Source organism: Hippocampus zosterae, chromosome 2 (genome assembly GCF_025434085.1).
Source record: "Hippocampus zosterae strain Florida chromosome 2, ASM2543408v3, whole genome shotgun sequence".
Taxonomy (NCBI): Eukaryota; Metazoa; Chordata; class Actinopteri; order Syngnathiformes; family Syngnathidae; genus Hippocampus; species Hippocampus zosterae.
Window position 1 is genome coordinate 30538242 of NC_067452.1, and position 27486 is coordinate 30565727.

General features: G+C 40.3%; 4 protein-coding genes across 7 annotated transcripts in view; 2 read left to right on the forward strand and 2 right to left on the reverse strand.

The window, feature by feature from the left end:
* Positions 1-27486, reverse strand: part of LOC127596699 (interleukin-17 receptor B) — a 78082-nt gene that overhangs the window by 43305 nt on the left and 7291 nt on the right. The gene's annotated exons all lie outside the window — the stretch shown is intronic.
* Positions 10470-16023, forward strand: LOC127596702 (lamina-associated polypeptide 2, isoforms beta/gamma-like). 4 transcript variants are annotated; one of them, XM_052059516.1, is made up of 11 exons: positions 10470-10732; positions 12582-12687; positions 12780-12911; positions 13008-13059; positions 13339-13396; positions 13496-13654; positions 14164-14235; positions 14334-14414; positions 14495-14572; positions 14752-14807; positions 15531-16023. In XM_052059516.1, exons 1-11 carry the CDS (start codon positions 10589-10591, stop codon positions 15811-15813), a joined length of 1221 nt encoding a protein of 406 aa, XP_051915476.1. In that variant the 5' UTR covers positions 10470-10588; the 3' UTR covers positions 15814-16023. The 4 variants fall into 4 exon arrangements, with proteins under 4 accessions (XP_051915476.1, XP_051915477.1, XP_051915474.1 ...); XM_052059517.1 differs by having other exon boundaries at positions 10473-10726; XM_052059514.1 differs by lacking the exon at positions 10470-10732 and adding an exon at positions 11700-11929 and having other exon boundaries at positions 13008-13054; positions 13334-13396.
* On the forward strand, positions 17008-18744 carry selenok (selenoprotein K). The gene is made up of 4 exons (XM_052059595.1): positions 17008-17160; positions 17768-17858; positions 18190-18264; positions 18645-18744. Exons 1-4 carry the CDS (start codon positions 17142-17144, stop codon positions 18742-18744), a joined length of 285 nt encoding a protein of 94 aa, XP_051915555.1. The 5' UTR covers positions 17008-17141.
* On the reverse strand, positions 20204-27472 carry actr8 (actin related protein 8). Its single transcript, XM_052059450.1, has 13 exons — positions 27207-27472; positions 26653-26823; positions 26458-26568; positions 25910-26014; positions 25653-25826; positions 24669-24762; positions 24446-24578; positions 23676-23829; positions 22442-22537; positions 22220-22360; positions 20826-21126; positions 20579-20742; positions 20204-20446 (listed from the first exon to the last, which is right to left on the reverse strand). The coding sequence occupies exons 1-13, from the start codon at positions 27336-27338 to the stop codon at positions 20303-20305; spliced, it is 1920 nt and encodes a 639-aa protein (XP_051915410.1). The 5' UTR covers positions 27339-27472; the 3' UTR covers positions 20204-20302.

The window sequence follows — 27486 nt, forward strand, 5'->3', positions numbered from 1 at the left end:
ATTTTACACCTCATACCTTGACACAAAGGTGAGCAAAAGGTTTAACGGATTTAGAATGATGGATGAGAGGGGATGAAATAGGGTGAGACTGCCCTTCAAGCGGAACTTTTTCGGTCATGTTTTCACTCCCAAGGCCTACCTAAATCTATCAACAGGAAAAGCAAGACTGGGATGGAGGAGGTGAAACACGGTGGTCTATGCTTACGGGAAAAGAAGCAAATATTTGGAAATGACATCTATTAATAACTTTCTAGGAACCTTGCAAAAAAAGTAATTTAAAATTATTTTTATTTTAATTATTATTTTTTAAGGCATCCTGTGCCATGTTACAATTTAATCTACAAATCTGAGGCAAGCAAAAAAGGTCATAAAGTTTGATCAGAATGTAATGTAAAAGGTGTGATTTTAACTTAGTTCATCATTAACACCTTCTGGGTCAGCGGTTAGTACAGTGGACAGCTTATCATGTTATCAGGTTACAGGGGGCATGAATGGGTTCATTTTAAAGCTGAGATTTGTTTGATGGTGCGGGGATTACGACTTTGTAACGCATTTGGTGACAAATGATTACATTAAATTAGCAAAAACCAAGAATATGATGATGATTGTTTCCCTACAAGTTGCGGGTGGCCAATCAAAGCAACTTTCAGAATTGTGTATCATTCTGGGACGAGTCTAGTTCATCTAGTTCATGGTTTTCAAAATGCCTTTACAATATTGCTCCTTGTCTGTCTTTTGTTCTTTCAGTGATTTTGTTTTCTCTCATGTCATTCATCTTTTTCCCCCATCCCATATGCCCACAAATAACCCTTTACAACCTCTCCAAATCATCTCCTTCAGTGACAGATGAGCCTGAGTCTGGCAGCCATCAGCATGATAGGACTGCTCTTATCCTCGACAAAGTGGACTGGTGTGTCGTTGCGTGTGCACGTCTTTGTGTGTGTGTGCATGTGTGCGGAAGAATGATAGACAACATAGGAATATTCAAACACAAAGACTCATGGACTTGACATTCCGGCATACGCTCGTGTGCAATCGCGTCAGAAGAGGAAGGCTGCCTTATAAAAGCACAGCAGCTCAGACTTCTGCCTCCAGTGTCACCAAGATGAAATTCCATTCCACTTCACAGCCATGCACTTGCACCGGCCACACCAGATAACACAAGAGGGCCAATGGCGACTACGAGTTTTCTTATGAGTATTGGGCCCATGTACCTGCTGATATCTGCACCAGTCTCACTCAGTTACAGAAATCCTTTTAATTGCATCAAAGGTTTGTGCGACAAAACGTTCATTTATATGCGCCATCATTTTTGTCCAGGTCAGTTCAATAAAATAAAAACAATGTCGTCTACACTTATCAGGTTCGCAAAGATATTTATGCCAATTTAACTGAACTGCACATTTGTCCTCTTATCCAACTTGGAGACGCACTGGAGTGAGGAAAAAAAAAACATTCCAATAAGAAGTCAGTTCCCTGACTTAGTTGCAGGTTGCCATGATGATGTACAAGCATCTCCCTCAAGGCCGGATTCTGACCTTTGACCTCTCCGGCGGATGATCATACGTTTAGCCCTCCCTCCAAGAGGCTCACATCCGTACAGTTGTCTTCTTCCACTTGACTTTTCCCATCCATCGTTTCTCACCTCCCACTCACCTTCCTTCTTTTACGCCTCCACATTTTCTTCCCATTTTGTCAGCCACTCTTCGCCAACACTTTACATGCAAGGCCCTATTTTCTATCAGAAAGCGCAGTCAAACTGTGCACATGAGTGGAATTTTCTTTCTTTTGGTACTTTACTTGACTAGAGAGGGATGTTTGCGCCGTTGTGGGATGGAACACAGTCGACTCCCGGCCAATAGAAGCAGCTCCCCTCATTCCCTTTAAATTCAGCGCAGACAGAGCCACGCTGTCGACATGGCAGGAGATCGGCACACGTAAAGTACATTTCGAAGGAATTTTAAGATGATTTCCACATGTGGGTGATGTCACGTTGGCTGCTGTGGAAGGGCAATTGAAGATCACCTTCCAACCCTGATTGTATGTCCGTGTGTACATAATTAAAAGTAAATTACTTGCGGACCTGCACTTGCTGAGCTGATGTTCAATGATCAAGCTCAAGTCTCACAAAATGTCCTGGGTCTCACATTATCGAACAATATATTTCCTTTGGCAATTTGGTGGTCCTTAAATACATCGTATTTTATGTTTCGCTAAAATGATATCATTGTGGAGAGCCATTTACAAGCACATATGGATTGAAATAAAGGGCTGCTTCGAAATATTTTTTGTCGTACAGTAGTTTAAAATGCTTTGAGATTTCAGTTTAATCACACAAATATGTGGAGGAAGGATCTTAAAACAGGTCAAGTAGAAGGGATTTGGGGGGTTGTGTTAAATGCAGTTAAGTGTGCGGACTTGCTTCCATCATGTGAAGTGATGATTCTGTTGAAAGCTCTTGTTGGGACAGCACTGTTCTGTTTTTAGAACAAGTGAGGGTGTGAAAAATCGACCAACACACTATTTAACGCTAATGGACTCATCTATTACACCCTCGTGAAAAGACTGTCTAAGTGGGAGAAACATTATCACTGTGTTTGCGTGTGTGGTGTGCTATGTGGGTGTGTATGCTTGCGTGTCAAAATGATGGATGGGTGTTTGCATGTGTGTAACTGCCTGCACTATGCCAAATGTGTCTTCTGTTTGCATGACAAGCTAAGGTGTGCCACCCGTACGCTAATACACAGAAGACAGTACAATTGTGAGATCATACCATGAGGTAAAAGGTCTTTTTTTTCTGTTTTTGTTAGGTACTTATTATTTTTGCAGCACAATAAACTACTCTAGATTTATTACAACAGTTGTTGGCTGCTGTGTTCAGAATATTGTAAATCCTATCTGCAGCATGCATATTTTTAACCAAGCAAAACCAACTTATCATACAACGTAGAGATAAAACAAATGTATTTTTACAGAACTTGAAAATGGACACAGCGTTCATGTTATGCTACAGAATACCGTATTATAAGTCGCACTGGAGTATAAGTCGCATTTTGGGGGGGAAATGTACAGTATGTGATAAAATCTAACACCAAGAACAGATATGTCATCTTTGAAGGCAAATAAAAATAAAACAGCAGGCTGAATAAGAGTACGATATTCTAACGTTACATGACGCATAAACAATGAACTGAGAATGTGCCCCATATGTTCACGTAACATATTAAGAGTTATTCAGATAACTGTACCATAATGATCATGCTAACAAGTTTACCAAACCATCAGTGTCACTCCAATTCACTAAATCCAATGAAATCTTCATCTTTCGGTTTAATGTGAAAATTACCATGTCAAATGTTGAATGTGTTAATTATTTCACACATAAATCGCTCCCGAATAGAAATTGCACCCCCGGCTACACTGAAAAAAACTGCGATTTATAGTCTGGAAAATACGGTCGTAGAAAGGATTTGTGGATTTCCCAAAAATGTACACATTTTTAAATCTAGATTACAAACTTTTATCCTGAACATATTTTCTACACCCTTCATACAGCACAGAGTTCTCTTGTTGTTCTTTTGATCGTCAGAATATTATTTTTATCATGTATCGTCGTCTTCAAATAAAATCTTTCCTCGTTGGTAGTGCTTAATAATAATCCAGCAGCGATGTGCATTAGCTATACCACATGACCTCTCGTCCAATTCCTCTCATTTTAAAGCGCACACAAATGCACAACGTTGGCCAAACTCCTCAAAGCATCCAGTCGCAAATCTATACATGTCGCATGTAATCAACACAACTAGCTACAACGGGCCAAACGAGGCAGACGTTTGCATTCGCCCGCCCTTGCTCTTTCAATCCTCACGTAACAACAATCAACCGTAATAACTGCCAGATAGTTTGCCGCATGACTAAAATATTGATGAGCTTTAACAGTGTTGTTTCCACACCAGTATAAAGAAGCATAAAAGGCAATAGGTCACAATTGTTGGGTGGTTTTTTTGTTTTGTTTTGTTTTACCCTGGTTGGCCACTTATGGGGTGGTAGACTGTTCTGGAACAAAGATGAGCTAAACTACTGCACGATTGTTGTTACTCTTTCAAAGCAAAGGTAAATATGAAAACAAATCCAAGCAATTTAAAAAAAGCTTGTGACATTATCTTCATAACCACCACAACAACATACAATGGGTACTGATATCATCCTGACAATAGTTGGGGGTATCCGAGACAATATAGTCAGGATATGGCTTTGTTAAAACAATGAACACATTATTTGTGGCCTGAAAGCGGACATAGTTTTTAAAACGTTTTAATTGCTTACATATGAATCGTTGGTGTCGAGTCAGTGTAAAATTACACAATCCTGCAGCAGTTTTGTTAGCAGATGTGTTTAGTTGGAAATGTCGAAGTGTGGTATTGGTGCATGCGCCACGTGCATGGATCCACTGCATTCATTTGGCTCAGTGATGAAGTGCAGCCTCCAAGAGTGAAATCATTCTTTTTTCCAAGCATGTCACAGACATACACTACCTGAGAACTGTTTTAAATCACGATGACATACAGTATACAGTTTTATATATATAAAACAACAACAAGGAAAAGTGTCACCTCACCCCACAAGTTTTGATACAATGATGGCGGATTCTGAAGAAACCATGCGCACAAAGATGTGGGGGTGATAGCAGAAGCTTTCACCGAGTATATATACTATATATGTCTTCTTTATAGATAATTAGATGTTGCAAACAACTTTCTTGAAATACTTGCTTTCACAATACCTAATTTTGTATATGTGAATGCACAAAGTGTCAATAAACTTGTAATTTTGCATGACTGCTAAAACCCTAACCCCACTCTCTGAACCAAATTCTTCATGTCGACATTATTAGCCCAATGTGCATATAGTAGTTTATTGCGCACTTTCTCACGCTCCAGTGATATGTCACGAAAGGAGGACATTTAAGTGGTAGGATGCACTGGTGATTTCTTTGTCTGAAACAATCCATTGAAACAAACATTAACAACAATGGTGGGTACACCGCGACAAAAAATGTCAACGTCTCAATAACTCGGCATGCCCCCTTGAGCATCAATTTAAGTTTTACGACGTCGTCTCATGCTGTTCACAAGTCGACTTATTGTCTGCTGAGTCACGGCATCCCACTCTTCTTAAAGGGCAGCCCTCAGGTCAGTGAAGTACTGGGGTGCAGAGTTTCGAGCCCCTACACGGCGACTTAGCTGATCCCACAGCTTTTCAATAGGATTCACATCTGGAGAAATGTGAGGTACACCAGTCTCCAACAGCCGTTCCCTGAAGATGCAACCTCGATGAGCTGGAGCATTGTCGGCCATGAAGATGAAATAACGCCCGTGTTGTTCATGTAGGGGCAAAATCACTAGATTAATGATGTTATTCAGTTAGTATGGGCTTGTCACTGTACCATTCACAGAGCGAAAGGCAGTTCTGTACTGAGTGGACACACCTGCCCACACTGTAACACCGCCACCACCAAATGTTCGCTTGGTGACAACAGTGGCTGATGCATCTCCTTGCCGTCTCCAACATCGTAACATCATCGTAACATAACAGTTGGATATTTGCATTCAAAAGCTTAGAGAATGCCACATTATGTTCACCTGTCAAGGTTTGAATGCATTTTAGGCTTGTCCTAAAATTTCACCCGAAAGCCAAATATCTCTTGCTTTTTGTGAGTAGTCTATGTTGATAACACAAACTGAAGACCCTTGTATTGTCCTGATGCATCGCTCTCATCCAGGCACTCTTTTTATACCTTGTTTTGAATGAACTTCAACCATACCTCTTGGCTGGAGCAGCAGTGAGAAGTAGCAATGTTTCGTCTAAAACTTCTGATCTTTCACCTTTGGTTTGAGTGTGATGGCCAGCAGGCCCGGCAGCATAGGACCCTAGGTTCACTTACAAGATTGCATCAAAGTACCATAGCACTGACAGCTCAGCTTTGTTTCTTTTTTATTCATTAGTCCATAGGGAGGTCTGGGAGACTAGAGGTCAAGAAGGTCTATATCAAAATACAGACTTGTATATTATCACTACATGATGAAAACACGAGTCAAGAAACAGAAGGCGCTTCTCAAAAAAAAGGAAAGAAAAAAAAAAGAAAGTTGACCAGACAGTGAACAAACATCCATCCATTTTCTATAGCGTTTATCCTCATTGACTTTGAGGGAGAGGCAGTGGATACCCTGGACTGATCACCAGCCAGTCATAGGTCACACAAAACATTTCACATGGATGTGCAATTTAAAGTCTTCAATTAATTTAACAAATGCATGTTTTGTGGATGTGGGAGCAAGCTGGAAGACTGGTAGAAAACCCACACAACGACTGTAAGGTAGACAAGCTAAGAAAAACAAGCCTTACAGTATATGAGTTGCAGTGATTCAAATATCTTTGCTGCTCCCTAGTGGTCTAATGAGATAACGTACCAGGACCCTGATAAGCAAAATATTGTTGTTGTTGGTTGCTTTTTTTTTTTTTTTTTTGTGGTTAACATACTTTGTTTTAGGGTTTTTTTTATGACCGTCGTCATCATCATCATCATCATCGGACATGGTTGTTGTCCTATGATCTTAGCAGTAGTGACAACGGTACCTGTTCAGTAGTATATTAATAGTAGTAGCAATAGTAGCAGCAAGTAGTAGTAGTAGTAGTAATATATAGTAGCATAGTAGTAGAAGTAGTAGTATATTAGAGGTAGTGGTAGTTCTAGTGTTCATTGTAGAATAGAAGTAGCATTAGTAATATAGTAGTTGTTGGAGTAGTTATACAGGGAAACGGTTGTAGAAGTCGTAGAATAGTTGTAGGAGTTGTCGCAATAAAAATATGAGCGAACATTTATCCGAGCCTATCCCACCTGTCGTCGGGCACCCTGAACCGGTCGCCAGTTTTGTTTTTGTTTTTTGTAACGGTACCTTACCATTCGAAGAGAGAGCGTCATTTTAAAAGGAGAAACCCGGTTGGCGGTAGTGAAAAAAAACTAACGCTGAACACGGCAAAGTATATAGTAACAAGATTCCTGGACATGACAAGCGTGCCTGGGACCTTATATTTTGAAAAGCGGTAGCCGGAAGTCATTATTCAGACAAGGCAAATAGTATGCTGCATTCGAGTAACGTGGGAAATCGGAAGATTCCCACCTCCGACAGGAAAAGTACATTGCAACGCCGCTTTGAACTGGGAGGTCCAAGTTGCGAAGTCGGTAAAAAAGAACCCGGACCTCACCGAGCTGCTTCAACCTGACGTCACTTGACAATGGCGACCCCCCACGCAGACCGTGACTGGCAAAACGTAATCAACACGATTCTAAACAAATGTAGCTTTTTTTAAATTACATTAATTTAGATATTTGAAATAACTTCATGGAACACAACGTGTTTTTTTACTTATTGCGTGAACATATGCCATTGCCTCGCTGCATGAGGATAGTTTGTGAAATGAAAAATATTCCTTTATTTACATAAATCAAGGAAATTATGAAGGTTTTCCGGAGTTCAAAAGTGTTGTGATGAACCCTAAAACCAAACCAATGATCGGAACAGCCATCTTTGTTGTTTATATTCGCTCTGAACGCTTCGAAGTCGGAACTGGGCCAATCCAAAAGGGATTATTCCGATTTCCTACCTTTCTCGAATACAGCAATAGTAGAAGTCTTCCCTTCCCTTGCGTGATTGCTGAGTGAACTGAACGGGTGTTTTGTTTACGTCTTTTTCCAGCTGCTGAAACGGATTCTTTTGTCGGTACGGCACGCCAAAGTTTAGTTTGCCTATTTTAACTCCGAGCTGAATTATCATCCCTTTAACCGCGAGTAAACTGATTTTGGCGGAAGGTAACGTTGCGGTTAGCGCTCCCGTTAGCATCAAAATACTGCTTGAAAACATGACGCACCAAACACCGACTTTCGGATATTGCTCGAATATTGACTGTTTGATATGATTCTCTGATGTTGAATCATGCCCGATCCGTCTGGATTTGAGTCGTCCACCTTAATGCAAGCCTTTGTTTTTATCCGTCGGGAAATAGGATTCGATTACTATGGTATAAGAGCACGTGAATCGCCATAGCCAATACAACTGCTAATAAATGAACACCTTTCCATTGATGTGAAGTTTTCCACGTTTCTATTTGTTATTTCCATATACATTTCAAGTGGCACATGTCTTATATGGTCGTGTTTATGCTGACTAAAAACAATCAATCTGCATGCGCAAACGCCCAAATTGCATGTCAATAACTACACTAACGTTAATATCAGCCAGTTGCAACACCGAAGTAAACAATAAAATAACGATCAGAAAATTCTGTTTCATGACGTTTAGTTGGTCTTGGGCATAGGTGTCAAACTCAGGTCCTGGAGGGCCGCTGTCCTACATGTTTTCCAAGTCTCCCTGTTGCAACACACCTGATTCAAATGAACAGGTTCAATGTCAGGGTTCTGCAGAGCTTGCTGATGATCTGATCATTTGAATCAGGTGTGTTGCAACAGGGAGACTTGGAAAACATGCAGCACAGCGGCCCTCCAGGACCTGACTTTGACACCTATGGTCTTGGCCATCAACACACTGTCCCGTTATTTGAATTGAATGATGAACATAGCGTCTTCATGCTCCTCGTGAGTGTTTTCATTTTTTATTTGACTGTGCGGTTCATTTAATAGCTGATATTGCATCTGTGATTATTGCCTATTGTTGTTTGTCACTTCATCCGAACAGCTTGCTTGCAGCACAAAACAAAAAAGGACAAATGTTGACTCATAACCTTTAAAAACTTGTAAATTACGTCACGAGTAAGTCAAGGTGTGTTCATCTCCTCGTATCCTATATTGAGGCCGAGCCTTTTTTAGGTACCATTGCCTAAGTCTCTGCACGTTTCTGTCTTTTATCTAGACCTCCACAGTTAAGCCCGACCTCAAACAATCTCCACCCAAGTGAAAGAAATTCAACCACAGAAGACTTTGCAACAAAAAAAAAACAAGAAGAGAAAAAAAGAAAATCAACCCGATTTACAACTGGATCCAGAAATGAGTGAGTTGACAGACTTCAAACGAGGCCAAATAGTTGGCTCTCAACTGGGAGGCATGTCGGTGCGTGACACGGCCAAACTGTGCGACGTGTCAAGTCGGACGGTCATTAAGGTGATGAGTGTATACAACAATTACGGACACACTCCACTGGTGCGGAAGAACCCAAAAGTTAAAAGCCAGACCAAGAAGAGCACAGTGGAGAAAGCTTCTGGTGAGGGTGAAGGCACCACTGGGCATTCACTATTGGACACGGAGGTCAGCTTACACAAACGTGATGAAGACAAGAAAATCACGGAGTCCAGCACAGAACAAAAGGAGTGAAAGAACTGTTTTTGGCCATTTCATCATACGTAACCTGACATGTTGTGGCACTGCCAATATTTATAATGCCTTCTTATTTTGGTATAACTGTTTTTTTTGTATTGAATAATTCTTATATAGCCAATAGTTACTGTGAAAGTGTATTTTGGGGCATTTTTGGAGTTGGGGCAGAGGGGTGTCATCATGTGGTTGCAGCTATTAATAACACTCAACTCAATACTGCTTAAGTTTTGGCAAGAAAAAAAAGTTCTCGCATGTTTGAAAATGAAATACAACTTAAGACGGATTTATTTTCGCAAGTGGAAATAAATTCCTGTAGTTTTCTAATATTTAATAATTTGTTGTCAGGAATTACTGAGTTTTTTTAAAAAGACATCTGTTTACCTTATTTCGGTTAAATCATTGAAATAACCAATGGTGACAATTTCTAGCTGAACTGATCTTTCCATTTTATTTTCTGTGAAAGGCTGAAATTGAAATTGTACGTGGTCTTTCAAACGACATGATCCATGGTTGCCGTTGGTACCACAGCGACGTGTTTCACAATTTTTCATATGATTTTGCAGCTACGTTGCATTTGTGTTCTTGAATGTGACATCAAATGAAAGGCTTCACAAGCAAGACATGTGTTGTGGTTTTAATTTTGTTCATTTTGACATCTATTGATCAACAGCACGTGGCCATTTTACGGTTTAAAACACAGATTGTTCTTTGAGAGAATTGTGTTCGGGGCGTTGAGTGTCGGTGTTTGTGGCGGGTTATAACAGACTTGCAAGCGTTGGAAAAAAGGTGGAGTAGGTGTCCTGTCATGTAAAACAACAAGAAAGCACCTGTGAAAATTTGCACTGAATGGTTAAGAGAAGGTCAAATTAGGCTCATCTGTCAAGGTTGGAGGACATTTTAGATTTCTCCTAGAATTTCATCTAAACGTCAAATATCTCAGTCATGTGTTTCCACTTCCAACGTTCATCATAATTCACTTTTTCGTTTCATTTTGGATATTCGCCCATAATTCCCAAATAGTACGCTTAATTGATGAATGTTATCCCCTTTCACACTTGGTGTCGCGTTAATGATGGCCTGCATTTTAAGGCAGCTGTCAATCAAGTCATTGCTCACAGCTGTTTTCAAATGAGCGAGAGCCAAGCCGCAGCGTTGCTGGCTGTTTGTTTTTACCCATCTGCCATCTGACTTTTATTTAATATGCCAATGTTGAGGGAGGGCTCTGTTTTTCCCCCCCAAGCCACCAAGAAGGTGACAGAACAAGACTACTTGTCCAAGAAACGTTTCTACCAGTGGAACGCAGCTGCTTTCTCTAACGAAGATGAAGATAAACACCATGTGACAGTGAGTGTTTTCTTTTGTTATAAATTATTACACAACAGCTTGGAATGAAAAACTGGCATGTCAAACAATTGACAGCTAGCTAAATGCTATCTGACAGCGATGGGCAGATATGTTCATCAAAATTAGCACCAATATTAGGGTAAATTATAAACCTTCAAGCAACACATGGGGTGTTGCAATCTCATTTGCTTGTATGGTAACATAACGACGATACGGAAAACAACAGCACATCACCATATATGTGAATGCTAACCGACAGCGATCTTTGTGCTTTGCAACCGTGGCAACACCAAACTAAACTACTATTACAGCCAATAATGACGCAAGTACAAGGCATGACAAATGACGCTTTGCCATTCGGTATGATTAAGATAAGAAAACCTTTATTTGTCTCACAATGGAGAAATAATGTCCGCCAGCAATGCATTGTGGCAAATTCAGAAAAACCCGAACCCCTCTCCAGCCCTGTCAGAAATCTTTGTAGACCCATTTCATTTAATATTCAAAAGGATATTTCAGAATTATTTGCTCAGCATCATCTTATCAGACCGTGCACAACAGAATGCTAAACAAAAGCAAATTAAATTTATCTTTGGTTTGCCATGAATAGACTTAAGATATTTCACTTGTTCATCCTTTTTGGGTTATATTCCTCTACTTTGTTTATAAGCTCTTTCCTAAGTCCAGTCTTAATGAACCAGTTTCTCCTTGAAAAAACTGGAGTCTGATCTTAATGCAACATTGCCTCAAAAGGTGTCCTGATGCTTTGTGACAACACTAACGAATGAAGCAAAACTGACCAGAAATGTCAAAAATTAGAGAAATAAAATGAACTAAACTCTTGCTAAGGTAGCACCTGTCATCCTTCAATCAAAAGAGCCAACTTTTGAATAGGTCTCTCAGTTATGGGGGGTTGTGAATGCATTTTTAAGAGGGACAAGGCCCACACTTTGCATCATGGTCATCACGTTCCCTTACTGCCACTGGTAGGTTGGATCTGGAGGTAGAGTGTAAATGACATGTCCTCTTGGGTCATCATTTCCATGTCGCAAAGCTTTCATCAGACCGCTTTCAGGGCGATGTCATCAAATCACTGCAACTCATGCATGCTGCAGCACGGCATCATGGAGAGCGTGCACCGTTAGTTTTGTACATGCTGCCCAAAAGACTGTCCATCTTGGTGGTCCGCCCACCATGGTGAGTGTCATACATCTGTTTCATGAAACAGTCGTAAAAGTCGAGGGACAGCCAACTGTGGGCTGATATGGAAACTAACTATATTGTGGTTGTAAAATGGTGTTAAATGTGGTATAGCGAATAACATGGGAGACATTTTTTCACTCAACCAGGGTAATAATCGTTTTGTGTGTTGTTTTTTAATGATCGGTAATCTTTTTTTCATTCAGTTAATTTTAATTATTAGCAACTTTTTTTAAATGTGTTGTTTCACTTTTAGTTTTAGTGTTAGTTTTTTTAATAGGCTCTGTATTGAGTATTTGTCGAGTGCAAGATAAGAAAAAGAGGTAACCAAGTTTTGTGTAATAAAGTACGGTAAATGAGACAATATTGGTTCAGACTTTAGCAAACATCATGAAACTTGACATGCTTTATTTGCTTTCGTGGACCAGATAAATGATGGGGCCGGCCAGATCTGGCTCCCGGGCCTTGACTTTGACACCTGTGCTTTTGAGAAATGTAAGGGTTTTTTTGTGTGTTTGTTTGTTTGTTGTTTGGATGGGGCGGGAGTTGTTGTTTATTTTCGTGCAGCACCGAGATAAGCACTTTCACATGTTGTTTCTGTGGATATTTCAGTGGTTCTAAACGCTTCCACTGTAACACCGCTTTGCAGGAAGAGAAGCCAAAAGATGGACAGAAATATAACCTGAATATGCTGACTGATGATGACCTGAAGGCTGCACTACTTGTGTACGGGGTCAAAGCTGGGCCAATAGTGGGTAAGGTTGCTTTGTTTTGTTTGTTTGTTTTTGCCAACCTTATGAGCACTTTTTCCGCTGAGGTCGTCAGTAAGAATGTTTGTCTATGTGAGGCTCCACCAGGGCTGTGTATGAGAGGAAGCTGAGGAGACTGCAGGCTAAACAGGATACCTTCAAATTAGTGGAGAAAGTTGTGTTTTGTCCCAAAGAGTCAGATAATGACAGCAATGAAGACGGTGACTCAGGTACTAAATCACCACTTGTTTTTTTTTTTTAAACTGCATTAAATTGCTTGTCAAGCATCCTTAGTGATGTTTTTTTTACCCCTGTGTGTTCCAAAGGATCAAACCAGGAAGATGAACAGTCGGAAGAGCAAGAATGCAGTCAGGTGGGAGAAAGTTTGACAATCATGCTGCAGACAAAGGTTTTGGGACACTTGGCCATGACACAAGTCTTTTGGTGTGGGGTTTTAGTCTAAAAATCCCAAATGGTTTTAAAATGTGTTTTAATAAAGCTGTGGTCATGAGACTCAATAAATAATGCTACCCCCTCTCCTGTGGTTGAGAGGAAATTTCATCTTTGCTTTATGTGCACATACAGCACATTTGACAATAAAGTTGACTTGAACTTGAATGATGCCAAAACCTGTTACTTCCTTTATCCACAGCTGGACGTGCTCTCTCAGGATGGACACGTTTCCCAGCGGCGCTTTTTACCTTCACCCAGCCGGGTAAATAATTGCAGGCAATATCCTTTATTTTCATGTATTTTGCCCCCTGTTGAATCCAGTATTATTTTATGAAATTGATTTGAGTCTGGTCTCTCGTAGCGCTTTGCAGCTTGTGCCTCAAGAAATGAGAATCTTTGTCGCAAGCCGACTTTGAAGAAAGTTTCAAATTCGACAAAGAGTGGGAGCGCTGTTCTGATTCCCAAAGGGATGCAAAGTGGCGCATCAGCCTTCGATCAACATTCAATATTAGGATTAGAGGTACACTTTGAAATTTTTTGACAAGAATTCTAATGTTCTGCTCAGTGGCAATGTCCCACAAGGACCCGGCGGTCAATTTGATTGTTTTCTTTGTGTATTCATAGTTATAAAAAAACAACACACACACACACACACACAGTAGAACTTTCTCATTCTGTATTGCAAAGGTGATTTACAATTAAAAAAAAGGTGCAAATGTAAAAGTTAACTGTTGTCTGCAGCCTATGTGCATATAGTTTATGAAAGTTTTGTGATTAAATTGTGAAATGTTAGTTTGCTACTAAAAAGAGCCAAGTTAATGTCACTGGCTTTTGCGTTTTATCAGTGGGGAGAAAGACAGAAACATGTTTTTAATCAACATCTCTTGGTGTGGGTGGGGAGGATAACCAGCAACCCTCAAAACTCTTGTTATATCACTGGCTTAGCTTCTCTGTGGCTTGATGTGTGTACTCACCTTTTCTTTTCACTTTGAGGTCGGTAATATATTGTAATAGCCTTTAATCTGGTAGGTCCCCTCTAGATCAAGCCAAGATTCAAACTGTTCCCCAGAGAACTTCAGCATCACTGAAATGGTTGAAAAGGTACGCGTTTGCCTTTTGGGTTAGGGGAGTTTCAACAAGAGTGCTCATGCAATGATTCCCCCCCCCCCCCTCCCCACTATAATCAAATGAAACTACAGATGGAAAAACGGATGTCTCCGATTGAAGACTGTGAACTGAAGGAGAGTGACGTTCACAAGCCTTGGACTGAGTCCAACAAAGTGAGTAGTGATCGTCCCCAACTTGGACTTGGAAGTGGAAAACCGAGTCTTGTTTACATGTTTTTTTTTTTTTCATTTAGTTCAACGTGCTTGTGACGGACACGAGGCAGTCTCTGTACTTCACTCCCAAAGAGTCCCATTCTAACTGGGAAACGAAGGTGCATCCATCCTATTTGCAGGCTTCTATAGCATGCTGTTGTCTGACAACACACTGTTGGTTCAGGTTTATCATGCATAAATCTTATTTCTTGTCTTTTCTGGCTGCTTCTGGGCCTTCCTTTTAAAAGTACCTCCAGCGCAATTTATTTTTGTTGGTAATTAGATCTTGCTTCCACAGGACCCCATGAAAGATGACTTGATTCCTAACATTAAGCCTGCAAGCACAATGATTAGGTAAGTTCCTAGTCGGGGGTGTCAAACTCATTTTTGTCGCGGGCCACATTGTAGTTAGGGTTTCCTTCGGAGGGCCATTATAACTGAAGTTCACAGTGTGAAGTCAAATAAATGTATGGTTGTCTCAGATTACAAATGCACAAAAAAAATCAATGAAAGACTAGTTTTGAAATCGGGGACCAGTAATGTTAAATTCGTTTTAAAATGTTCATTTTATTTTAAAAGAGGGATTGGAAGCAATATCTCAACATTTTTGAAAGTGAAGACCATTTGAATTGTTGGGATTTAGCAAGAAACATGACGTTAGATGCACATCAATTGCTTCGGCAGGCCACATAGAATGATTTGGCGGACCAGATCTGGCCCCCAGGCCTTGAGTTTGACACCTGTGTTCTAAGTGACACAAATGGACACTCAGCCTTCACAAAGACTTTTGAAAGCAAAGCTTAATTTAATCGGCGTAAGAGCCATGGTGACTGGTAAACTTGTCAAGAACTTGACAAGTTTAACTGTAAAACCCCATTGTGTTCAAACTTGTGATCTTCCATGTACAGCACTTTGTATGCAGCGATGGCTGTTCAAAAGTGCTCTATAAATACTGTTGACTTGACTTGACTATCCCAAGTCCATTTTTTTTAAGTTGACCACTCGACAAGCGTTTAAACATTTTGAACGGCTATTTTGGGGGGGACTTCCTCACACTTTCATTCCTTTTTGTTACAGCGCCACCTGTCGGAGGCCCATCAAGGGCGCAGCCGGGAGGCCCGTAGAGTTTCACTCCCCACGCACTCCATTAAGCCCCACCAATCTGGATAGAAGAGAAATGGAGCGCCGAATGGTCCCTATCCACATCCAGTTTGTGGTGTTTGTTGTAATTGCCCTCATGCTCTTTGTAATTGTTGAAAGTGAGCCACTGAGTCCACTTTTGGCTCTGACGTATAACTTCATGCAAGGTTTCATCAATGACGCTCCAGTGTTAGAGCCCACAAACTTTCTTGGGACATGAGTAAATGTTTTACCATTTGTTTTGGGTTTTATGTTTACACTTAACACCAGATTGGCTAAATGTAAAGATACCTTACAGGGAAAATGCTGTCAAACAATTACTGTTAAGTGTGTAGATTGTGGGGTCAAATATTGTCATTTAACGTTATGTATGTATTTGTGGTATTTTTGTAATGTTTTAAAATGTTGCAATAAAGGGCTTACTTTGCTACATAGTGCTCCCGTGTTGCATATCTGTAAGAAAGCTGGATACGAAACTGCACCTGGTAAAAATGAATTAACACCAGTCACTAGAGCTGATCCTGTTTCTACATGCAATCATTCTGAAGAGTTTTAATGAATGTTTGTGGGAGATGTATACCCCAAAATCCATATTTGGCACCAAACCATGACTATCGGTACCCTTACGCTAAAGACTCTGATCCCCTATTTGCTCATTAGTGTTGGTGAGCTGTTGCTTTCTTGCTTGTAACTGTAGGCAATAGTCTTGAAATATATTACACTTTTTAATTTGGGGGAAATAATTCATGAAATTAAGTGAAAATCGTGAGAGGACCAATTTCAATCAGTTTTTTGTTAACTGTAAAATGGAGAGTATGTTATCTGCCTTTCATTACAAGTCCATGCAAGACTCTCAAACACCTGGCCGTGGATAGATTTGCTTAGCCTTGCACCCCACACCGTGACATGTGATGAACTTGTATGTATAGCTAATGTAAAACTTGACGCTACTCTTTGCCAGGGGGGAAAAAATCGGGCGATCACTTTGTCCACCTGAAGAAAATATTCTGACATACATATGGTGGGGATAGCATTTTCTAATTCATAAAATCGTTATCCTAGGTTTTGGCTTCAATTAAAAAATAATAATCACTGTCTTTCTTGGTCAAATGACATGAAAGTTTGCTGTGGTGCCATTAAAAAAAGCTTATCCATTGCCACCATGTCACGATGTAAGGTTCAATAAAGGGCTACGTACGGTACCGCAACTCAACATTTTTACGTAACACAGTTTAGTCGTCATCGGTGAACACTTTCATTTTCCGGGATTCCAATGAAGAATTGCTCATCCTGCCCTTGCACGTTGCCCCTCCTCTATAAGTGCAATGCTACATTTAGTTTAGGTTTAAATCCCCAAAACCAGGACTGGCGATAAAACAACACAGAACAGCGCTGATTGCATTTATTTGGTTCATTGCATTTATTTGGTTGACAGAATTAAAGTAGTTTAATTATTTATCTGAGTATTACGTCAATTATGAACCCGGAAGCAAACGTCACATTTTACGTCGTCTACGTAAGTGCGTAGTATGTTGTTAGTTCATAAAGATGGTGTACGTGTCGAACGGTGAGTGGATTTCTGGTACCTTCTGGCGAGATTATACCATAAACATGTTTCGATCACACAGTGTGCAATAAGAATTTATCCGAAAATGTTTTAATGTTAAATTACACCACGTCTTAACTGTTTGAGGCGAATAGGAAGTTTGGCAGTTGATATTTATAGGGGCTACCTATGCTACCTACCTTGTTTGCTAATTTGCCTATACGGCACAACAAAAACAACAAACACTATTGCTTTGCTTTCTCAGTCATGCATACGTATAGCGTTACTTTAACAGCTAGTGTATGCTCACTGGAGGTCTTGTGTTATGTTGATCGTTTTGGGCCATGTTTTGAGTCGCCTCATTCAAGCGTCGTTGGAATGCTGACATTGGTTTTATTATAACTCTGCACACTGGCAAAAATGCAATGTATTCAGTTGGAATATTAACAAGTAACATCTTCTAGATTAGTTCCAATATTTGTAATCTAAAGTTTTGGGAAGATTCGCAAGACCGTAATGCAATAACTCCACATTGCCATCAATGCCTGTTTGTTCAGACCGAAGCAACATCCTGTCGGATGTCCATTCTTTATTAATACAATAAGTATCTGGAACCTGTCTTTGCCAGGTCAAGTTCTGGACAGCAGGAGCCAGTCACCATGGCGACTGTCTTTCCTGGTCGACCTGTTCTGGGGAGCTGTGGAGTTTTTTGGCCTTTTGTAAGTCAGTTTATAAGTGTATAACAAATTACATTTTAACACACTTTTATCCACACTACCTAGAAAATATAAAGAAAGTTTGATTACATTTTTTAAGTATTATTGATAGATTCATTGGCATTGAGGTGTGGCCACTGAAGCTCAAGGCATTTGGTAAGGGTGTCAGCCTGCCACTCCTTGACACCCTGTAAAACCACCTATATCCATGTGTAAAAGGAGGAAAGAGTAAAAGTTTCATTTGCAACTCGTGGACTAATACAATTTACACATTAGACATATGCTTAAGTTGCAATATAAAACTGTTGACATGCACACTTTTTTCCCCCATCAGTTTTAAAACAATAATTCACCCTGACCTGACGAAAGATGGACGTAGTGGTTCGTCGCGGTTTTCTGATGGCAGAGGGTATGTAAGCTTCATAATTATCATTATTATTGTCATTACAGTATATCCCTGTATACCCTGTACTTACAGTTCTGCTTTTGGTAGATTTTTTTTAACAGCTAAAAAAAAAGTGCCAGTAGCACAAACGGGATCCTTGTTGTACCATAAATTAACTAATTTAACAATATCCCAGTCCGTTTGGGGACTCAAGTCACATGACTTTACTCGAGTCAGACTGAAGTCACCAATTTTAGGACTTGCTTGGCTAAAACCTATGAGAAACAATATTTTACTATTTCATCATATTGCTTCACCCAAATTGTACTGAGCAGCCAGGACATCGATATGGTTTGAAAATCGAAAATTTGAAGCCTCATTTTACATTGTTTTCTTTCATGTAGTCCTCCGGGTCCCCCTGGTGGACGAAGGCGGATGGGCAGAATAAATTTTGGTGGCGGGCCCAGTCCTCCTCCAATGGGGGGAGGAGGATGAGGAAGGTGAGGTTTCACATGCACCAACACATTACCCACAACTTGAGGTATATATATTTAAGAATGAGTATCTTGACATTGCCCGTAATATTCCGTTTTGATTGACTCTATCACAGAGGTTTTAATTTCACATTATTTATTATTGCAGTTGTTTTTTTGTTTTTGTTTTTATGTAATGTTTACTTCGAGAGGGTGCAGAATTGGAAACAATTTCGGTACGATGCAATACTGTTTACAAGCAAATTACTCATTACTACTCCGGACAAATCAAGCATGAGTTTTGTCAGGGTACAATTTGTGAGACAGCTCTTGTATTGGCTCTTACTAGACTGTGCAGGTGCATATTTGTCCATTTTTTAATCATATGATGTAATGATGCATCGATGTTGGATTGACCTTGCATTCTTTTCTGCAGGTAAACGCCTACACGGTGTGTGTAGGCGTGGGCCCAGCTACTGTATAGACGGGTGGTCACAGTAGTGAAGCCCCACTTCTTGAGTTGCCGCTGCCTCCGCAGCTTTTTGACGCCTTTTTGGGAATTCCTACTTATAGGAACCAGATTGGCTGATCTGGCAGTTCGTAGATCGCACAAGTAATCTGCTTTATTTTTTATTTTTTTATCTTATAATACAATTTGCTTCATTTTTTTTGCCCTCCATTGACAAGTTAATGTTAATGACATGATGTTAGATATTAAATACGATACTCCACTTCATTAAAATATTCTTTAAAAACAAATTGAATAAGTGTGATTGATCCAAATGACAGGTTATTGTACTATTGTCATATTTTTATTCAGATTTATTTGAGAATTAGCTACACTATGCAATTAAGTCAACGAAGAAGTTACTGTAGTCGGGATGTAAAAAAAAATTGCTTATAAGTACCGGTAAATGTTACTAAACGGTTGAATTTGTGTACATATTTAATCTATTCCAAAATATTTTTTTGGTATTGTACAGTGTGTATTGGCCGAGATTTAGAATTGAAAATATGTCATGAAGTCAAGTTAATTTGGAAATGACCATGCCATAAATACCAAAGCTTTAATGACATCATCACTCCTCTTTCCCATTTATCACTATACAATTCTCAATACTAGAAGTGTAAGAATGCTCTACACCAGGGGGGGTCACCAATGTGGTGCCCATGTTAAACAAAAATGTTGGTGACCCGTGCGCGATACTTTAACTTTGCAGGAGAGTTCTGTGGAAAATCAATGGCATTCAACTTAAAATTCAAAAAGAACCCATCATTTTTTTCCAACAGGTTGCAGTTATTGATCAATCCCCTCACTTTTGGCAATTATTGCTCAATATACAAGCAAGAACTGTATTCATTTTCCAATTGTGTCGACTACATGGTGTACAGTTTTTGCCACTTTTTCAGACATAACCCCCCCCCCTCCCCCATTATTTAACAGGGTGCACATTGTAGCGCTATTGAAAGACTGGAAGTGTACAGCAGAGTTTGAGCTTTCATACTTACATTTTATTAGAAATAGTTTTTTTTTTTTTTGTCTTTTCCTTAAGATTCTCACCAAAGTCGTTTTTTGTAAACTTGTGTTTTCACCACACAAAAGCAGCCCGCTCACGTAACATCCGAACACCAAAGCGCTGCCACTCTCTCTGGTGTATCCACATTTCTTGTGTTGTGTCCAGACAGGCCAGCACCGCTCCCCCCTTCCACGATATCAGTCGGGGGTCCATGTCCTACAGAATGTCAACAAACTAAGCTTTGAATAGCATTTCAGCATTCACAGAATTTGCACAAAAATTGAATTCTTTTTGTGAAACTACTCAACTTTACATATTCCCCATGATGACTGAGGGGCCACTTTTTACCTTTGGCCTCGTGATAACCTCCACGCTGTCCACAAGCCTTCTGAAGGATGGTGGCATCTTGTTGATGATGCGGTGAAGCAGGAACTCCTGAGCGCCATGAAACATGAGCCCTCCTCCCACCACCAGGATGGAGCTGTACATCTTTCTCTTGGTCTCGTCCGAGGCTTTCAAAAGACAACGAGACAGCACTTGACTTCTCGAAAAAACCCTCTGTATTAATACTTTGTCCATCCAGTATTTTTATTACCACAGCAGTCAATACTATGCAGTATGGCTTTATCCAGGCCAAGCGCTTTGCCCTCAAACTGGTTCATGATTGCAGTCTTCCTGGAGAGATGTGTCGAGAAGGGCTCCTCCGCCTCCCCCACTCCCATCAGGCACTCCCCCTGGGCGGCGCCGATATCTGTCTCGCCCTGCATTGCTCCACTGCCGCCGCTCCCCCTGGGAAGTTCTGACATTTCCCCGATGCCCCCTTGACCACTCGCGTCACCGTCCAAAGCTCCGCCTTGTCTTGAGAGCGCCTTGCGATCTGAAGCGGACTTGGAGGACTGTTGGAAAAATTACAAGAAAAAAGGATGAGGAACTGTACAAATGACATTTACTGTAACTAGCAATATATAGTGGTACCTCTACTTATGAACGAAAGATCAGAAACGCCTCAACAGGAAAAGATTGTCTCGTTACAAAAGCAATTTCAAGATACGAAAGTAAAAATACAGTATGGGCTGCTACTTGCACCTTCGAGTTTCCTGAACGCAACATACTTACGGCTGTTACCAAGCATCTTCCTGGCATCCCATTGACTAAGAGGGACCTCTACCATATGTGTCAATGTGTATCAATAGATAGATAGATATGTGTCTATATCGCGTCCTCATCATTCGCCACTCGGGCCATGAGGCGTTCCGATACTTTTACTGAAGTGTGAATTACCCAGAAAAAGTGTTCACTGGTCGGGCGATCGTTCACGATGCTGATGTTTGCCTTGGACATTTTTGAAAGACTGTTAAAAGCCAACAAAAGTAAACGTCCTTGGATCAATCATTTTTATTCTTTACTCTCTTTGTTTTTTATATTATGCATACATTTATTGTGCAATAATCTAATTGTAACATGTATTTGTTATATATTTTGATGCATTTTTCTGCTTTAGAAGATATTTATGTCTGAATTTTGTGTGTGTGTGTGTGGGGGGGGAAGCTTGGAACAGATATGGGCATTTACGTGGAAAATGCGTCTTTACTTACAAAATTTTCTACTTGAGAAATTTATTCCAGAACCAATTAATTTCATAAGTAGAGGTACCAGGATACTGCATTTCTAATAGCAATAAGAATTGTAGTAATGACTCTGAAAATGTACATTTTAAAATAAAATTTTGCTAAATCCTAACAATGAGCATTTTCCCACATTTCTTCCCACATTGCAGCATAAAGGTTCACACAGCTTGTCATTTTCTTCCGCTTTTCACTGCCTTTGTTGTAGCTCAACCCAAAGGTGCTCAAAAAGTAGGATGCTATCAGTTGGAATCAGTTATCCAACAATTCTAGGTAAAATGAAGAATATTCAGGGCCCACTTAAGTGATCGAGTCCAACTGCTGACTGACTGATTAAATGATTAACAAGTGTCTCCGTCTTTACCTGGTCTTGTTTGCTGTGTGTGGCCAGTAAATAGAGTTCATCATGAGGGTCCTCGGAGTCGCCTTGAGAACGGTACTGCAACGATGTCATCTTCTGGCCGACGATACCAAACGCACTGGGGTAGAACAGTGCCATGGGGGCCTATTTTATGCAAGGCAACAAATAAATCAGTCTAGAAATGTGGAAGCCAACACAAAATGGACTTGGAATAACTTGAGCTACCTGTAATTTCTCATCCCCTAAGCGAACCTGGAAGAGAAAAGCTGGGGCATCTGGGAAACGTGTTTGGAATTCATGATCTTGTAATCCAGTTATGTCCTCAAGGGAACCAGGGAAAATATTTTTAATTGATTTGCATACAAGAAGATAGACAAACACTGCAACGTAAACAACAATGGCGACCTCCATTATCTTAGAACTGTATTTCTTTTAATAATCAAAAACGAGTGCATCAAACGTGATTTTATATTGCATGTCATAAAGCTGAGAACATCTTCAACAGTGTGTGTACGCAATTCAACAATATACCGTATTGGCCCGAATATAAGACGGCGCTGATTATAAGACGACCCCCTCTTTTTCAAGACTCAAGTTTGAAAGAATGCTTTTTGAACGCCAAATTCGTTTTTATACAGAAGATAATTACAGTACATCTGAAACAAATGATTACAATAATACATTTGAGAGAAAAAAAAAGTCATTTTGCCTCATTCAAATCTTAATATCTGAACATTTGAATACGTGAACTGAAGTGCAATCATATTACACTGTTACACCCGCGCTGCAAGAAGGAGAGATACCGACGCTCGTTCCTACCGACTGCTGTCAGGCTGATGAATAAAAAATAACAATCATAATAATAATAATAATTAAATTATGTGAAGGTAAATTGTAAATAGTACTGCGATTTATCCATTTGTGTTCATATTGTATTTAATTGAAAGATGTTTGTTGTTGTTTTTTTTCTCTTTCTCCTGTCTTCTTTCTACATACATTCATGCTGCTGGAGGCTGTAAATTTCCCCATTGTGGGACGAATAAAGGATATCTTATCTTAATCTTATATTGGTAAATGAATGGCTTCTGCTTTTTGAAATGTAAATGACATCATAACTTCTCTTTAGCTGCTGGTTAACCTGGCCGATCTTCGACCCACTTTTCTCCAGATTGTTGCTACGTTTCTCAATTTTCTGTAATCTCTTCTATTATTTTCTTCTCTTTCCTTTATTAGCACTGTTTTTTATTTTTTTTCTTCGTGACGGGTTCGCTTTGGCCTGGGGAGTCAAGTTCAGCATCCGCTTCAATGATATCTGGCGCCCTCTAGCGTCGCGAATGGGTATAATTTCGAGACCCCAAATATAAGACGACCCCCACTTTATCAGTCTTATTTCAATGCAAAAAAACACCGTCTTATATCCGGGCAAATACGGTAAACACATAATTTTTGAACCACACACCTGGTCCAGATGGCAGAGCGTTTCCTTTATATGTTGTAGTAGCTGACAGTCTAATCTGTTGGACAACTGACAATCTCTATACGGAAATCCAGCCCTCTGCAGGAGCCAGAAAAAAATGCGGGTCACGTCTGCGCCACCGTATGCCAAAGACAACCTGTGAAGGGTTAAAAAAAAAAAACATCGCATTAGCAAGTATGAATGATCTGGAAATTGGAAAAAAAATAGACACAATGGAATTTAGAAAACAGTAATACAAACAATCTCTGTAATACGATTACATATTATTTCGTGAAAAAATACAACAGAGTCTTGTCAAGAGATTAGATTAATGCCCAGCCATCAAAAGAAAGTAACTTTGAGTAGATGACGCTATGAGCTTCCCACCTACATTAAACCCTTTCAGGGACAGCGGTTACTTGAGTGTTGAAAATAAATAAACAAGTACCTGGGATTGAATGTGTGCAGTCTGAAAAGACAGAAATATGTCTTTGGGAGTGAATGGATTGATCTGCCTGTCGCTATACTTTGCTGTCCAATATAGATGAACAAAGATATGTTATGTGAAGTCAATAAATAAACATTTTCATTTTAAATGTAACAGTATTTCCCACAGCACAGCGGCTGGGATTCACGAGTGTAGCAAAGCTGCTGGTGAGCAGTGACGTGCAGTTGTGCCTCAATGACTTCGAGGTGCAGTGATGACACATTTTCAACTCGTCAATACAAACGTTGGCGCAATCAAATTCCCGAAGTACAAATGTTCTCAACACCTGGAGTTCCGATGGGAAACCCCGTCCTCTACACAGCACAGACTGGTCTTCTGGTCTCCGACGTCTACGACACAAGCGCTGCTTAACCCGCTCCCAAATGTGGCACACACCGATTCCTGGTGCACTATTATTGCTGTACACACAAATACACATGGGGGGGGATTAGACAATTGTACGGTTATGTGAAACGGAGGCTGACCTGAAAGTATGACATGTGAAATACCTGAAAAACCCATATTAACCAGTAACATGGAGACCAGTTCCTTGGCATGCTGTCTGTTGTAGATGTCAGGAACCAAAAGGATGCATCTGTAATACTGGCAACAGTCATAAAACATCATGTGATGTAAAGACATGATTTTCTCGAGAAAAATGCGTCAAATGTTTAGATTTCTGATTTGAGGGTGGTAAACTGTTGCCCTCATGAAATACACTAGGAGAAAAGTATTGCGGTACTCCACCAACAGCAAATGAAAAAGAGAGAAAAAAACATTTGTTTTGCCTGCGGCATTTGTCAGCGTGTGTCTGTCACTGATTTGGCTGAGAGGCCCTGCTGAATCATCTGTTCTGCGGTGGTTCATTCCAATGGTGTTTTGATTGTCAGCCTCAAAGTCATTCAAGCATGGACTATTCTTGCATTGGGGCACAATTATTTGACAATGCAAAATGTCAAATAAAATCATGACCAAATGGTTCGGACAGTCCAGTCGCCCAAAATGCCTCGTAATCAAAATTTGAGGATCCATCCCAGGGCTCTACATTGCCTTAAATGAAAGAAAATTGGGGGTCCTAAAATTTGTAAATATATTTTGCTGCTTGCAAGCAGTACAAATTTCTGATCTACATATCGTCTCATTTATCAGCAATATAGTGAAAATTTGGAAAAATGTGAATAAGCAATGAATTTGCCGACTGGTGACCAGATTGACGTTTTTACAGCGGTTGAACTGTCTGTCACCCAAGGAATAGCTGCCAAAGTACACAACCACCGGTCACCAGATTTACAAGCGATGTTTCACTTTTTTTTCTGTCACAGAAGAAGGAGAACTCCCTTCTGTTCTCTGTTTGAAGCAACACCCCCCCCCCCAAACAAGCGTAAGCTGATGTGATATTTTGTGTGAACCTAGCATAACACTTGCGTCCCAAGACTTTTTTCTACATAATATATAACCGAAAAAGAAAATACAAATTATGATATCATTCCCACTTTTAGGTCTTTGAGCGGGATCTCCAAGTTCTTTTGAATGACGTGACTCCAGATGGTCTCGAGGTCAGCCAGGACAGCAGTGAGCGAGCCTCCGGGACCGGCGTGCACGTTGAGTTGTCCTCGAACTATAGGCCAGTGGATGTTGTAGCAGTCGTTTGGTTTCACATACAGGGCCTACATTTTGTGATGGCGGGAAGAGGCGGAGGCAATGACTGATGTTGGACATTTTCATTTTCACATAGACTCTTGGCACTTACCTCGTCTCCTATCAAATAAGGGGGATGGTGAGATGTGTTGGTCCACTTTACCCTGGAGCTACTGTCTAGCACGGCAGGACGGATCTGACAGTTGTATGCTCTTGCCTAAATAAAGACAGGAGACACATGTCAAGATTTTCCGCTGCACCCGTGCGTTGTTTCTAAAGCATGACTAACGTGATGTTCATGTGATTTATCAGTTGGCTGACTTGTCATTTCTGGCATTCATCCATACTCTTTCCATTATGAACGTTCAATTCCAGCCATTTTCAAGAAAAGAGAAATTATTTTAGTAATCAGCAGTAAAACATGGATTGGTTTCGGTCAAATCACCTATTTTAGACCAAAGAAAAAAAGAAACAGAAAACAAGCTTTTTGAGAGAAGAACAGTACACAACAATTACTCAGTGGGTACAAGAGCTCAGAAGGTATTAAACTGCTCCGTCAACCACTATAATGTGATCATACTTTTTGTTGGTGGTCTTAAAGTTGAGTTTCCTTGGAGTCCAGATCTATTTCTTCTCACACACACACGCACACACACAAACCTGCTCAGCAGACACTGGCGTCCTCCTCACACCATTGGACATCTTTTTGGACCAAATGGCCTGGTCAACCATTTTAAGGCCGTTCTGCCTCTGTTCATTGCTTTCAGGTTTCTGGTACAGAGCATGAGGAAGGATGCAATGAGGTCAGTGAGAACAACAAATCCAATTTTTACAGGTTACATACACCTGCCGCACATTTAGACCATCTCTGAGCAACCAGGCATCTTCATATCTGGGCTGGCCACTTTGCTTTTGACGGCGTGCTATCACGTGCGGGATCGTGAGCGGAAGGTTGTCTGTCGCTCGGCCAATGCGTAGCGTCCTTGATCCAGGATGGATGACGATGACAAAGTTGCTCTGTATTTGCTGTAAAATAGACGTTCGAGATACTATAATTAATTGATTAATCTGTAACTAATCGATTATCAAATTCATCAGCAGCTATTTTGATAATCAATCGATGTCCCATTTATATATGAGATCAGCGGTTTGTGACTCCACTGGGAGCATTTTTTGCAACCTACCTTTTTGTCTACAGCTAATAATAACGGAACAGAAAAAGGCGAGCCGAAGTCAAAGGAGAGAATCTATTCTTTCATTTGGTAATTGACGTGTCTTGAAAATCTCTAAATGCTCTGAAATGGCTGGAAGAAAATGAAAAATGAAAAGCTCGTCATCATATTACATATACCGGGGTATAAAATTGTCAAAATGGCACAGCACTACGAAAGGGGGATTCGCAAACTCACCTCCTGGAGGGGCTCCGGGATGGTTGGTGGAGCAATGGGTCTTTTCACTCCTCGCTGTTCCCTCTCCTTCTCTTTGTCGCGCTCTTTTTCTTTTTCCTTTCCATTATCTTGTTCTTTTTCTGCTTGGGTCATGTTTCAGTCTAAATCGGTCTATTAACTTGGCTCAAACGGTATAAATGAAAAAGAAACAAAAAAAAATGTTTGGATCAAAACACTTCACTGAAAGTGCGACCTCACTACGCGAGGCATTACTTCCGTGTTTGGTCACGTGGTACAAAAT

Coding starts and splice junctions, on each gene's coding strand:
- LOC127596702 (XM_052059514.1), top strand. CDS start 11,747: ATGACATGTCCTCTTGGGTCATCATTTCCATGTCGCAAAGCTTTCATC. Junction 12,912..13,007: donor CAATGAAGACGGTGACTCAG/GTACTAAATCAC, acceptor TGTGTTCCAAAG/GATCAAACCAGGAAGATGAA. Junction 14,236..14,333: donor TCACTGAAATGGTTGAAAAG/GTACGCGTTTGC, acceptor ATGAAACTACAG/ATGGAAAAACGGATGTCTCC.
- actr8 (XM_052059450.1), bottom strand. CDS start 27,338: ATGACCCAAGCAGAAAAAGAACAAGATAATGGAAAGGAAAAAGAAAAA. Junction 23,830..24,445: donor GTTTCCCATCGGAACTCCAG/GTGTTGAGAACA, acceptor AACCCTTCACAG/GTTGTCTTTGGCATACGGTG. Junction 22,361..22,441: donor TAGGGGATGAGAAATTACAG/GTAGCTCAAGTT, acceptor TGCATAAAATAG/GCCCCCATGGCACTGTTCTA.